Consider the following 15,260-nt stretch of genomic DNA (forward strand, 5'->3'; position numbering starts at 1 on the left):
TTGGTAGATTAGATGTCAACTTTATTTTGGCACAGATATACATTTTGTCTTAAGAATTTATGTGTGTGGTGTTCTAGGGGAATGCCCTCAGGTAATTATTGATTGTGTCTGATTAAAAACACATTTATATTCATAAGTTATTCATTGCCCACAGGTACAATAACGAAGTGAAACACATCAAGATTTTAACAAGAGATGGCTTTTTCCACATTGCAGAAAACAGAAAATTTAAAAATTTAATGGTAAGCATTGATTAGCTTTTTAACACTGTGAGATTTTCTTTGTAGTTGTTTCTGTTACAAAGAGCTACTTTGGTTTGTGAAATTCCACAGAGCTATGAGAGTGAAAGATTTTAATTGTGTCCACTCCTGCTAATAGGATAATTTTTTATATTTATGGTTTTAGCTCTAAGTGATAATTTTATGTGCTTAAAACTACATATTTATTGATAGGACTGGACTGTGTCCCTTGTAGTGAAGTGGAAGAGAGGAGGAATTTGAATCCCATGCATCAGACTACTATGGAGTTAGGCTGAATCTGGAAAGGAGAATTTGATGTCTTTGGAAGTCTTGGTATTTCGGAATCAGTTGGTTTAAAATTTATGCATCAGCCTTCCTGCATGCATACTCAAGTATGTGAAAATGCTAAATAAAAATGAAGGATAATACAAAACAAGAGCAGGGAGAAGCTTTAAAACCAGGAAGTCTTAGAAATTATTTTAGTTTAACCACTGATACGCAGTAAAACAAGAGCATCCTAGAAGTGGGGAGAGATGAAATGATAATCTGTAAGTGCTCATTAGAACAGGAAAAACAAATTTCTTGATGAAGAATGCACAAAACTATTTTTGTGCTCTTATCTTCATTTCACACTTATAAGCCAATGATTTGTTTAGTTTAAGGGCTGGGGACCCTGAGATCTTTTCATTGTTTAGCAGCAGAAATCATGGTGTTGCTTCCATACACGAGAAGGCAGTGTTTAGTCTGTGAACACTACAAATGATTTGTTGGAAACTGATCTTGGTGAAATATGGCAGCTGGAGTCCCATGCTGCCAGGTGTCTTCTTATGGCAGTGAAGCAGTTTAATGCACTGGTGCAGGTTCCAAAGTAGAGCAGAAATGAAATATAAATGAAGGACAAAGTTGGATGAAAAATGAGCAAAAAGAATATACATTGAATTGAGAGGACGGAAGAAATTTCTAGTATAAGGACCTCACTGCTACCAACTTAGCCTTGCTAACATTCAAGTAGGAAAGAATTATTTTATAACACAGATTTAGAGTACTATGAATTCTGTCCTTGAGAGTTAAATACACAAGTGATAGTGTGGTGTTTGTATGTGCTGTGGAACAACTGCTTTGTTCTGGATAGATGCAAGAGGAAAAAGTAACAGTGTCTGAAAGAAAAGAGGAACAAAAGTAGTCTTAGTAGAAGTGGGAGCAGAAGAGAGACAAAGGCAGCATCCATGGAAACGTTAAGTAGTGATCTGCAGTGGCACAGCATTTTCTACTGCTTTGGAAGGAAAAAAAGCAGAAGACCTTGTGTCTACTTTTCATAGTACATTTGAAAACTTTCACCAGAATAATTAAAATGTGCTGAGTGTGTAAAGCAGGGTGCAGTGAGAGGTCAGTTCAGCTGCTGCTGTGGATCAGGGTAATATTACAGGCTCCTGAGGAGCCCCATCCGTTCTGGCACAGACTGCTTACCTTACTCATCTGTTTGTAAGCTTGCTACTGTGATTTGTGCAATTCATGTTTTAGAGGCCAGTTGTCAGTCAACTGTTTTCATGGAAGAATGGAATTAAAACCTGAGCTTTAAAAGTAACTGAATCTGTGACATGAAGTGATATTTTTCTTTTTCGTCAGTTTAAAACCATTTTACTTATTTTGCCAACAAATGGCATCTGCCCATTTGGAATTCCAATTACTTTTACCAAACAACGTAATTCTTACAGACTTAAACTGTGCAAAAAGATAACAAAAGTTTCATACTAATTATTTTCCATTTATCCAGATATCCTAATTTGAATGCTACTTACTTGAAAATCACACACAGTATTGCCTTGGTAATTTAATGTCTGGATATACAGTGATGATATGGGAGTAAATTTCATTGCTGACATTCTAGTTTGTATGATGTGCTGATATCAAACAGCAAAGCTCAAAGAGTTCTTAGTATCACTGATATAGGCTATTATGGGCTAAACATTTTGGTAGCTTTTTTTGGTGCTGGTTTGTTTTGGTTTGTTTTTTTTGTTTCCTTTGGTTTGTTTGCTTGTTTTTTTTGGGGGGGGGGTGTTTGGTTTTTTTTTTGTTTTTTTTTTTTAAGGAAAGGATTAAACACAGTATGATCTCCTAATTTTGACCTAAACTTGGCTTAGTCAACTCTGATTTTGGAAATCTAAATATAAGTGGAATGGACTGAAGGGTTTACACTAAATACATTGCTTTGGGCATGCATTTCTGAAGAGTGAAATCTCATATTTGAATGGATCAATTGAAGTTTGACATTTGCTTTGAATTGTCTGGTCACTTTTAATCTTATTCGAGCTCTGTGTACAAATTATGTGTTACTGACATTTTTAGGGCTAATTCAAATGTAACAGACAATGGCAGGGGTTGAAGATTGCAAAGGAATAGCATGAGCTGTCAGAATTTTGATGGCTGTTGCCTTCTTTAGAGTAGGAATTTGAGTAACTTGTATTCTTGGTTACCTAAACTATTTCAGCTATTCTTTTATATTTACATATATGAATTTTTGCATATATATATGTAAAATATTCCTGTGTATAGCTATAAATGCTTACATAAATGAACATACACAGAGATGGTGAAATTTTTGGATTGGATACAAGGAGAATGTGAAATGCTGATTTTTTCAGTGAGTGTGCACTGACACCCCCCAAGCCTGCCCTGCCTTGGAAGTTCTATGTCGTCTGAGTATCTGCACATTAAGTTGCTGTTAACTTACAAGCCATGTGCTTTATTTTAGATCTGTGTACTTCCAAATACATTTGTAGATAAACATAATTTATCATTGCAAAAGATATTTGATAAAACAGAGACAGTTATGGCTTCATCCTTAGCAAGCAGCTGACCTTGTCTTCTTCCTGACTCCAGAAGAGCAAAGACATCCTCAGCCTGACTTAAAGGAGCAGCAAATGTTGATTCTGACAAAAAGATTCTACTTAGCTGATTTTGGGGTGTCTTTTTTTTGTTTGTTTTGTTTAAATTTTTTAAGTGGCAATATGAAAAGCTGTCAATTTTTAGGGTACTTTATAGTTTAAAAAATAAGCATGTTCAATGGGATGTGTTACAAAATAAGGTTACTTGCATAATAAAACTGTCATTGGCTGTACACCAGAATGCTGCTGTGATTTAAATTTCCAATGAAATGGTTTTTCCTTTCTGAAAGGAACTCGTAGAATACTACAAGCACCATTCTCTCAAAGAAGGTTTTCGAAGTTTGGATACTACGCTTCAATTTCCATACAAAGAATCTGAAAACTCAGTGGGACAGAGGAGTAACAGAACAGGTGGCAATGGTGAGGATTATAAATTTTTGTATATATATGTATATGTATGGTATGTATCTGTCATATATATGTGTGTATATATACATATATATCTTAAGAGGACAAGGTACTTGGAGCATCTTCATCTTCCATTTTTGACATATAACCAATTACTATGGCAATGCTTTTAGCTAGGATTTTTTGAAGCTAAGCAGATTCAGATCTGCCAGGAGATTTATAAACATGTCTAGCAAGCTTGTCTTGCTGCCAAACTTAAAATCTCCCCGATATTCAAGAAGTCTATTAGACATGCTGGTGAGAGATTAAACTGCATCTTGCCTAGTTTCTTAAGAAATTTGCATACGTGCAGCTACAAGTGTTAATATCTGTGACAATTCCTAATCCTTAAAAAGGAATTTAAATAAATCAGTCTTTTAGCATAGCCCTATGAAGTAGCATCTCAGTAATACCAAATAATTGTGTAAAAAAAAATTAGATTTACTGTATCATAATTCTTTTTATGAATGTTTTTTAACATTGAATGTTTATTAGAGTTCCCTTAGTAAACTTCTGAAAGTTAATGAACTACTGTGAAATGTAAATAGCACAGTTAAAAAGTTAAAATGTTGTGAAGTTTAGAAATAAACTGAGAAGGCTTGCTATGCATATGCTGTCCTTTATTTAAGCTATTACATTTAAGTGGAAGTTAGCACAATTCTTAGGATATGCGGAGGTTCAATGTTAATGATAAAACCTACCACATGGCTGGCCTCTGGAAAATATATAATGTTTCTGTCAAAGAGCAAATATTAGATTTGCTGTTTTGCAGTCATTGGCTGCATCTTTGTACTGTAACAGATAATAAGAGGAAAATAAAAATTAATGGGGATTTTAACAATATGAAGACAGCTGTAAAAGCCCAAAAAGTCCATTCTAGTCTTTCTGATGAAGATGGCTTTGTTACTTTCATTTGCTGTGTTTGTGAGCTTTTGTTTACTTGCTTGCCTCTGTTCCATAACATTTCTGTAACTTTGGAGGCTTTCCTCCTCTCCTAATTAAAGTGAAGATAATTTAGGGCAAATGATTGTAAGAAACCAGTGTGTCTCTGGGAATTACATTTACTGCCTCTACCTCCCAATTCATCTTCTTTCCATTTCTGTTCTTCTCCCATGCTTCCCAGGGCTTCTGTCACTTGTCTCCTCTCTGTGCTGTTCATGTCCATTCCTGGTGAATTTCTCTGCCCTGTCCTTTCCTCTCCCTTTAGCTTGTGGTTTCCCTGTGTTCTCTCTTCCTCTTGCCATCTCTTATGCTTTCCTCATCCCTTGTCTCTGCACAGTGCTGAGGCTTTAATTGTTGAGAAGACATGTCCTGTTTGATTTACTTTGCATTTGTTTGAGTTATTATTGACTGTGAGCAGAACTAGCTTGTTTTCTCTTTTTTTCTTAGGCCAGTTAGACTGTATCTATACTGTCCACCAACTTCTAACTCTGCAAGAGCTCAATAATTTCCTGCTTTACAGGATACAAGGTTTATGGTGCATCCTCATTAACTTCAGTCATCATACAAAAGAAAACGTCTTATTTTACAAGTTCTTTTAGGCAGTATGTTTGACAGCAAGAGAAATGACTGGGGGATGCTCTCATTTTAGTCAGGGGGTTGAGGAAGTGCATCTCTGCTACAGTAACTCAGCCCTTTGATGCTACAAACTGTCCTGCTGGAAGCTGCAGGCTTTGTCTTAGACTGAACTGCTCTGAAAAACCTTTCAATTCCCAAACTCCTCATGTAAAATCAAATAGATTTCCATAATTCTGCTTCTTTATCTAGATTGACTCTGAATGACACTTCCTTTAATGGATTGGACAGTAAATTGTGTCCCCCATGAATGTGGTGATTTATTTGTTGGTCTTTTCCTTGTTTGTTTTGTTTTGTTTGTTTAACCAAAGTAGCCATGATTAACAGTCCATCTATGGGTCACTGCTTGGTTTTCAAGCTGTGTTGTTCGTTTTACCAAGCTGATGTAAGTAAGAAAAGCCATATATCTAGGCTGTGTGAACCCTGCTGGGCTGAATTTAGAATTTGGGAAACTTCAGGCTGCAGTTTGGTTTAGTAGTGGAAGCAAATAAGTCATGTGGGGAAGCAATTGGACAGGGAGTTTACTCACAGTTCTCAGTGAGGACCACCACACAGCTGATTTTTTTGATCTCTTCCCACATAATCCAAGTGCAAGAAGAGCAGTTGGTGGAAGAAAGCCAGACAAAGTAGCTGAAGACACAGAGGGGCACTTCCCCATATTTTTTCAATTTTGCAATTGCTCAGCACGGGGCAGAATCCGGTGAATGCAATGGTCTTTGACAGTCTGAAGCTGATTTAAAGAAGGATTTGGGTTTAATGCAGTGTTTTTCTCTATACTATTCACATATCTGGATATTTTAATGAAGCCATCTTTAGAAAAGACATCAGCTTTTTTTTTCAAAACAGCTGATCTTTAGGATATATAAGTGACAGAATAAGTGGCAAAAGTATTTCTAAAAAACGTAAGTTGAACCAGTGCAGACTTTGACAGAGTTTTGTCATTTTCTGCTGCCAAGGTCTTTGAGCTGTGGAGAAATTGAGTGGCAATACTGAATTGACTTGACTTCCTAGAAAAGAGTGAGAAAGAAGTATGTTAATTTTTTTTTTTTTTTGCTATTTGTTATGTTGTCATTTACCCACATGGGAAAAGAAAAACTGGTATTTAATTTAGCTTGTAATTTCTAATATTAATAATAATAAGTCATCTTGTAACTTGAATTTTCAGGGAATTTGATTCTTGCTTCAGCATCTATCATTGATTTTTAGAATAAAAATCTCTACTTTAGTGGGATAGATATTTTGCCTTTCCACTTGGGTTAGAATTTTGATTTTCAGTCTCCTTGTCTTGCAGATGTCACTGCTGTTGTTCTCATATTCATTGTGCACTTTTAATGTGGTTGTAAAAGCTGTCAGATATTTACTTTTGTCTGTATAGATATTCAAGTTAACTGGGAATATGTTTTTGGAAAATGGTATATTCTCTCTTCTTAATTTTTCAGTCTTGGGCATTTATAGACACACACAGTATGTTCAAATTTTGATCTCCTGCACAGAAAAATACAAATTCTTACATTAGATTACAGGAATGATTAACCAGTTAATGAAACAGAGGCAAAAAGGGAAGAAAAGTGGACATTATTCTCTGGAGTAAAATAATGGCACTTTATTCTGTTTTGCTGATGCAGAGCACAATCATGCTGAGAAATTTGAATCTTTATGAAATTTAGATTTTAAAGTAACGTAAATCATGAAGCCAAGTCCTACTTGAGTGGTGTTTTTCTTCGTTGGTTAACTAGGAGTAGGTTATTTACTAGTTATGACATCCTTACTTATTCTTAATACATTAACTGTGTAAAGGTGTCTCTTAGTAAAGTAAAACAAAACAAATATCATCCCAACCCTTAGGGTATCAAAAGAATTCAGCCTTTCTTCTTAGAAGCCAACACCAACACCATATCATCAAAACAGATCAGTTATCTGTAGAAATCTAGTAGGATTTCCCTGCCCACATAGGTTTACTTGTTCAGAATTTGACACAGAAAACCAAACCTCCAGCTATATCAGAGAGAAAAATCAGGAAAAGTCTGCTCAGTTGAGGACCAGCCACCTCCCATATAGCACCTAACCTGGGTGTGTTCCTGTGGGCTGTTGTTCCACTCTGCCCATTGGGCTTCTGGAGAAAAAAAGACAGGTATTTTTCTATAAGAATGGGCACTGCTTGCACTGCTTTTGAGTCAAGTGGCCCTTTTGGTTTGTGTAGCACAATTCCCCACAGAGCTGTCGCTTGGGGTTACTGTCTGCAGTATAAAGGAGCCCCTCATGCATCCCAGATAGTCCATTCAGTGTTAGAGGTGGAGAAAGCATCATAACTGTGAAGGATCAGAAGAGAGTTTCCAGAGTGAAAGAGGCCCTGGAGCATGGTTTTCTTGTCCTATGAGACACTAACCTAAAATGCTGTTGGTTTGTGTTGTGGGATTTTTAAAAAAATTTCTAAACCCAAGGTTTATGAATGCTAAAATACAGTATCAGTCCTCCTTATTTTATTTATGCTTGTAGTTTCCTCATCACAAATGTATCTATTGTCATCCAGGTAAGATGCACAAAACTGTACCATTACCATTACCACCATGGATTCATGCTTAAAATCGTTCTAGTCATCATTCCTGCAAGTACCATTTTGAAGCAAAATTACTGTGTTTCATGTGCAATCGGAAGAATAAATTCAGAGAAGTAGCTGTAAGTGATAAATAGAAGTTCCCTGCTACTTTTTGAAGGAAAATTCTTGTTCATTAATTACAGATATTATAAGCTATAATTTAGAGGCTGCAGTATCATTTATCCAGTTGAGATGGATGTACCTTTCCAAATCACAACTAGGAGCAAAGATCCCAGCTTTCTTAGACATGCACACTATATATCTTTATTGCCTCTTCAAAAGAGGGACAAAATGTGAGAACAGGTCAATAAGCTGTAGTTTCATTTGAAGCAATTCTAGTTAATTTTATCTAATTTTTGCATTTAAAAGTACATTGCCCCTAGCTTTGTTGATAACAGAGCAAAACCACCTGTGGCTTTCACCCAGTGAAGCTGCTATAGGGGCTTAGGATGATGTGCTGATTCTGCCTAGGCTGAGCTTAGGCATTTTTTTGCTTGCTCAAGGGGTTTTTTGCAAGTTGGGGAAACTGCAAATACGAGCATTACTGTTTGGGCCTTAGAGGATGTAGTTTAGCTGTGGAATTCTTACTGATGTTAATGATTAACAGAGCAGAATGCATACTTTTTTTCCATGCCATAAATATGGAGTTGACTCCAACTTAGACTATATCCTAATTAAAGGCATGTGAATAGTGTTGCTGGGCTCAAGACGATTTATGTATGCATGAGTTCTTGCTTTTGTAATGGTAAGAAGTGGGACACACAAAGAATTAAAAAAACTTTTGTTAAATCTGAAAATATTAGGCTGCAGTTACAATTCTCTGAAACACTAAATGGGTGACTTCTTCCTACTTCACTCTTTGAAAAATGCAGTTGTTCAAAATTAAATCATAGATCCAAATTTTCTAGTTATTACAGTCAATTTCCTTGCAGACATCCTTAGTGGAGAACCTTAGTTTCCTTATTATCAATGAATTATGTAGTTTAAAAACTATTATTTAAATCTTATGCCAATATTTCAATGTTCTTTTGCTTTTCTCTTTTTCTCTTTTTTTTCCTCTAAGCCCCTTCTTTGTTCTGTGGGTTTTCTTTTGTAACTCCTCCAGACTACAGCTTTGTTCCCCCTTCCTCCACTCCTTTCTGGTCAGGTACTGCTTTTCTGCTTTTATATTTCTTCTAAATTTGCTTCTATTGTTTCTGTGTGCAACAGGTGAGGGAAGGGACGAATCTAATACTTCAGCTCTTCTCTGACTCCAAAAACTGAGTTATCACTTGTTATTCTCGGAGTGTAACAAAAATCAAACTCTTAAACTTTTGAATTATCACTGCTTATTGCAATAAGCAGTTTGAATAGGTGTTGCAAAGTTCAATAGTTGCAGCAGATTCCATCAGTGATCAGTTGACTCTTAATTTGCTATGCAGTTGACACCTATGAGCTACATATTTTGAATGTATTTGTTCAAATGCACAAACATGGAAATCCCACAGAATCTCATGGAAATACCACTGCTTGTTGGTAAATAATATATTCGTCCCATCGCTGCAGCAAACCATACTGCAGTAACATCTTAGAATATAGTAGTTTTTTTTTTTAGAGAATGCTTTCTTTAAATTCTGCATTAACATTGTTAATTAATTTTCCCCATCTGTTTTCTAAATATTGTTTTCTTTATTTCCATTTAACCATCTCTGTCTTCAATAGATGCAATCATTTCAAATTAAGAGGCTGCATAAAAATGCTAAAAGTAGTACCATTGGTAGCCTCAGTCAGTGCATCAGTATGGGTATGGCTTGCTCTGATCTCTAAGATCTGGTTCTGCAAAGAGGTGAACTGCACCGCTGGACAATTTAAGAAGAATTTTGCCAGTAGAAAGGTGAATGCCTTTGAGGAGCACATGGAAGGAGCTGCTGATGTGGAGAATGCAGCATTTGCTCACATTACACTGGCCTGCCATTGTGTACCAGGTGGAGGACACTGCCTGGGTGGTGCAGAGCAGGATTGGGGCTGGCATTTGCACTAGGGAAGGGAGGTGTCCAGCATGCACAAACGCAGATGGAGTCATCAGGATCTCAGTGGGAAGTATGTTTTACACCCGCCCACAGAAGTTGTCCAAATTATTTAGTGCTCTGAGAAGGATTCTTGGGGCTTTCCATAGTTTCTTGAGTGTCACTAAAGGACACACAGTGGTTCACATGACCACTCTCAGCATCAGAACAAAAACCCATCCCTTTATTCTCTGACTCAGGTATTTATAGATGCTCAACAATGACCAGGGATTGGATAATTAAGTTACCACCTTCCCAAGCACACTGGTCATGAGAAATGTCCATCAAAAGACATTTCTTAGAAGGAATGGGATAAACAACTTACATTTATAGAACTTTCATGAGAAAGTAACTAAAACTATGAAAACATTATCTGAAGGGTTAATTTTCAGGGTGACACCTGAGGGGAAAAGGATGTAGGTGGCAGCTCAGTAGTAGAATGTTTACTGTGCTTACTTGTGCTGAGAACATCTCTGATGACCCCTCTCTTGATTCACCCCAGGCATTTCAATCTCCATGTCGTAGATCACACTTGGATGTTTTTCCCCTCATTTTTTTCTTCCATTTCTATGCCCTTACATACAGATATTTTTGGGCCAGATACTTCCTTTCAGTAGTCACAGCAATGTCTGAGAATCCAAGCTAGAAGGTGCCCTTCCAGCTGACATTTGCTTTCATAAAAGGACACATCTGTAGAAAAGATGATAGCCATTTTGGTGTAGCTGTTTGCCTTGTGGTCAGACAGGGAGCTGGACTCCCTGAAACACTCACCTGATTTGAAACAACATGAAGGAGTTAAGTTTTAGCTCTTTGCTCGTGGTAAATACTGTGAGCTTTTGTCCTTTTGGGCAGGAGAGGACATCTCGGATTCAGCTGTCCAGTACATTTACATGACTGTAAATTCTATTCTTACTGAAACTGTTCCATGAGAACAAAATTGTGAAGTGGTCTCTGGTGATAGAACAGCAATCAAGACTCACTTACTTTAACCCTATCACACATTCCCATATATTCCCATATATGGTTTCAACAAATTATAATGACATTCCTTTTTTTCTTATGAAAAACTGCTGTATCAGAAAATTCATTAATAACTATAATGATAGGTATCAATTCAATGTCTGGCATTGAATGTTTAAGTATTTCGTTACACAAGTATAAAATATTAAAGGAAAATATTGATCTGCAGTTCTTAATTAAGTTTATCTATCTGTTATATTCTGAGTGCATTGCTTCATAAGTTTATAGTAAACCTTCTTTTTAAAAATAGCCCACTAATTTGCCTACATTGAAAGACCAAATACTTATTTCATGATATTACAAGTATTTTTTGCAAAAGTATCTTCAGAGCTGGCTTAGTTCTGCTGATATGGTAGCTGGTAATACAGGAGAAGGTTAAGCTGACTGCTAAGCACTACTGAAGGTGCTGCCAGTGCCTGGGTCACAGCACTGAGGTTTGGTGAAAGAGTAAATGTACAAGTAAATTTGGCTTCAAGGAGCATGGAAACTAATACACAGGAGCAGCCCTCGGGGCAATGGCTGCAGATTTATGAGGAGGCCAGAGCACAAGGACAGAGAAACAACTGTTCACAGCTTTAATAATACTACATTGACCTCTGTGGAATTCAAGCATATGAGCTATACCAGCCTACTGTGATCACAGGGAACCTTTGTTGTTTGTACCTCAAATACATCATCAGTGCCTCAAATTAGTATTAAAATTCATTTGCAGCACATCTATTTCACTGTCAATGTCCAACATACTCCAGTGTAAATCAAAGCTGATTATAGTTCCTGTAGTCATCATCTTCTGTTTGCAGAAGGAAAGGCTGGATTAAGTAAAAGCATATTTTTCTCATTCATGCATGTGCGTTTTATTCACCTCCACTGGATTTCTTGCTCTAATTTCAGTTAGTTCTCTACTTGGAGAACCTAAAAAAAATTTATTACTGCTTTCTCAGCAGCTTATTTTCTTTTTTAGTGCTTTCACTCCCCTCCCTCTTTAATTTCTCATTCATATTCATTCACCTGTTGGGCCCTTTCTTTCCATCCATCTCTGCTGTTAATCCCATTGTCTCTCTGCAGCCTTCCTGTACCTTATCCTCGTTCTGCCCTTCACTCAGTGCTCCTTCTCTCTCCCATCTGTACAGGTGTCCTTTCCATGTGTTGTCTTCCCTCAAGTTTTATTTATCCTGGGACAGCATTAATTGGGAATTCAGGGCTTAGAGTCTCCACTCTAGTTGTTTCTGTTACTATGTCAGCAGAGAGATATGGTTAATATTTTTTTCCAAAATTAGCACTGTCATTTTCCTGTATTCCATCATTCATCTGGCTTCCTTTTATATATTTCCTATCATGAGCTTCACTTTTATTTGAAAATATGGATCTTGGATTCTAAATTAATCTAAATTCTGATACTTTCTGCCTCAAGACTTTTGAAGATATATGGTTTTGATTTCTCTTGCTTCTTTCTCCTTTTCCTCTCTGGTTTGTGACTTGAAAAAGAGTTAAAAGTCCTCCTTTCCCCTCTATGTGTTTCTCTTTCTTCTCTATCCTAATTTTCCTTGCTATTTCCATCTTTATAATTCCACTATGCATTTCTTCCCTTCTTAGTTCTTTTTTCCCCCATTTTCCCAGATTTGTTCATCTTTGCTTCCTGTAATTTTTCCTTGCCCCTTTATCTTCTTTCTAGAATCTGAAATTATACCCTGCTCCCCAGAATCACTCCTTGCATCCTGCAGTGCTTCTCAAAATCTGCCAGTGATATTGCTACACCCCTGTGAATGGTTACTGACCCTCCAATCAGTAACTGCTCTTACTTTTTCCTTTCTCCAAAACAATTGCTGCCCACGATATGCTCTTTCCCTGTAAAATTGATTACTGCAATGCTGATAAGGTATAGGACATTACATTCATGTCAGGATCTAAACAAGTAGCATCTACATCTGACGAGCTAAGAGGGGAAAAAAAGCATGTTTGATGTGCTTAATATATCACCTAGATTTTTGCAACATCAATATAACCAATAAATTGAGAGGCTGATTTTCTGTTTTATGACATATTTTACATAATTTATCAAGTGTCTGAAAGCATACTCTACATAAACAGTCAGGAGTGTTGGACTAAACTTTAGTGACATGATATAAACCATGGCATTATCTGTTGTCAAAACTGTTTTTTAGGCATTCTATTTCTGTGATATATCTGATAATATTTTAAATGTAGTATTCCTTGTTAGTTTAAAATAGTTTGTTTTCTCTTTAAGCTGAAAGTATTTGAACATATAACGATTTTCAGATATTTAATACTATTATGTATATGATCCAGTGGAGTCAGAAGAAAACTTAAACACAAGCAGAACTGAAACTGTTAAGATTTCTCAGCTCATTTGCTGTGTTTTGGGTTCCTGATTTAAATTAAAGGCAACAAAATATGAATTCTTAGTGTTACACTGTTGAGGACATTGCTAAACTAGAATATTAAAGACATTTCCTAATGAACATTGGGTGTTTCTAAGAAATGTGAAAGGCTTCTGAATATAGACATGATTCTGTGTACATTATATCAAGTCATCCATCATGATCATATGAATTACTCTGAAATCCTTTCAAAGGAAGCGTGCCTTGCTTTTTTCTGAACTCCTCCTACAGTGATTTACATAGGAAAACAGTGGCATAAATGGGGAAAAAAAGCTGAAAATTGCATCAGCCAAATAGTCCAACCGCAAAATGCAGCTGAGTAGATGTTCTTTCTAAAATGCTCAAGTCAAAGGTCTTCTGTCTGTTATGCCATGCCCACTCTCCTCTCATTGTCCTCATACAGGAATTGTTGAGGAGCTCTTTAGCAAGTTTGGACATCCTTCATCAGCATTGAAAACATAATTTCCTATAAAACTATTTGGAAGAAAGGGTTAGTTTTTGAAGTGAGGTGTTTTGCACTTTTGCTTTTTAAAAATTCTTCACAGCTTTTTATTGTTTAAAATGTCTGGGCTTTACATTGGCAAAATTATTCTATGTTGATGTATCTTAAAATTTTAAAGTGTTGATTTTACTAAACCTTAATTTTATAGAAAAAAATCATTGATGATTTACAGAATAAACTCCTGAAAAGACTGTTTACATCAGTCAATATTAATGCAGATTGTGACAAATGATCCGTGGAAATTTCTTGTATAAAGTCTGTACCTTTTTCCTCATGCTGATGTTAGCTTCCAGTTTTATGTGCTTTAATATTTAACTTGGGAGTTGTTTTTTGAAAGAACAGCACCTTATTCTGTTTGTTTTGCTTCATTAGAGGTCTAAAGTTAAATCAAATGTAAATGCTAATAATTCTTTTGGAAAGAAATTAGTGACCTGTAAAATATGTTGATGCATATAACTGGCAGCAAGTTTTATTATGAAGCACAATAATAAAGTAATTGCAAATGTATTTAGCATCTCAGGGTGGGGAATATTTTATTTATGGCTCATCTGGTTTGATTTCTCTTCTAAAAATAAAGAGGACTATTCAAAAAATCATGAAAAATCCCTTGAACTTTTACACCATTCACCTATGTTTAAATCTTCTTGATCTTTGTAGTGCAGATGTTTTGCATAAAATGAATGGCAGTGTATGTTGCTGTGGAATCCTTGTTTTATACTTTACAGTATTTCTATTTACAGTAGTTTGGTAGCCTTCATTTAACCAATCCTAATAATATCACCATCTGCTTCCTTTCAGTGCTGAGCCCGAAGGTGATAGGCATTGCCATAGCCAGGTATGACTTTTGTGCACGAGACATGCGAGAACTGTCCTTACTGAAAGGGGATGTTGTCAAAATTTACACCAAGATGAGTGCCAATGGCTGGTGGAGAGGTGAAGTAAATGGAAGGGTAAGACTATTTTTTTTTTCTTTTCCTGTGTTTCTTTCTCTTCACTGACAGTGATTTTTGTTAAAAAGAAAAAAGTGTGTTCCTACATTATGTATTTAAATTCACAAGATGGAACATGTTCTCATCTTTGTTTCATAGGAGCGAGGCAGAACTTTGCCAGGTAGCTTTCCCAGCATCTAAATTATTGGTTATTTAATGTGAACCTACCAGGCTGAATATTTGGGCAAGGTTATATGGTTGGAAAATAACCAGGATTAATAGCACTGCTACAGTTGACCTTTCTTGAATTGTTTTGCACACAGATACTTGGGGTCAGGTTCCTGGTGCTGTGGAACTCTTTTTAGCACATAACCACAGAATGATTTCCCACATCTTTTGCCAGACTACAATGTGATGGAATCAACCACTTTTTTTGTAGAAGTCTGCTTCGTTGATCTCTACCAATGTGGCCCAGATGAAGTGACATATTTAGCAGGGATTTTTATGAACTCGCTTTACACTCTGCTCTGAGACTTGGAAGCGAAGTTTCAGTTTTGACCTATAAAAGGTTTACTGTTTCAATCTTGGTTAACTGCCTTATAATGCAGATTAGTCAGAAGCAT

General features: G+C 36.3%; 1 protein-coding gene across 3 annotated transcripts in view; it reads left to right on the plus strand.

Moving 5' to 3' along the window:
* Positions 1-15,260, plus strand: part of VAV3 (vav guanine nucleotide exchange factor 3) — a 153,974-nt gene that overhangs the window by 135,096 nt on the left and 3,618 nt on the right. For all 3 annotated transcript variants that reach the window (XM_005520924.3, XM_014250905.2, XM_088060523.1), the window contains 3 exons: positions 155-242; positions 3,415-3,544; positions 14,507-14,658. In XM_005520924.3, the coding sequence (XP_005520981.1) occupies positions 155-242; positions 3,415-3,544; positions 14,507-14,658 (370 nt within the window). The remainder of the gene's footprint in view (positions 1-154; positions 243-3,414; positions 3,545-14,506; positions 14,659-15,260) is intronic.

The sequence above is a fragment of the Pseudopodoces humilis genome, chromosome 10, assembly GCF_049639895.1.
Source record: "Pseudopodoces humilis isolate 2021_Gansu_Grassland_sample_001 chromosome 10, ASM4963989v1, whole genome shotgun sequence".
In the NCBI taxonomy this organism is placed as follows: Eukaryota; Metazoa; Chordata; class Aves; order Passeriformes; family Paridae; genus Pseudopodoces; species Pseudopodoces humilis.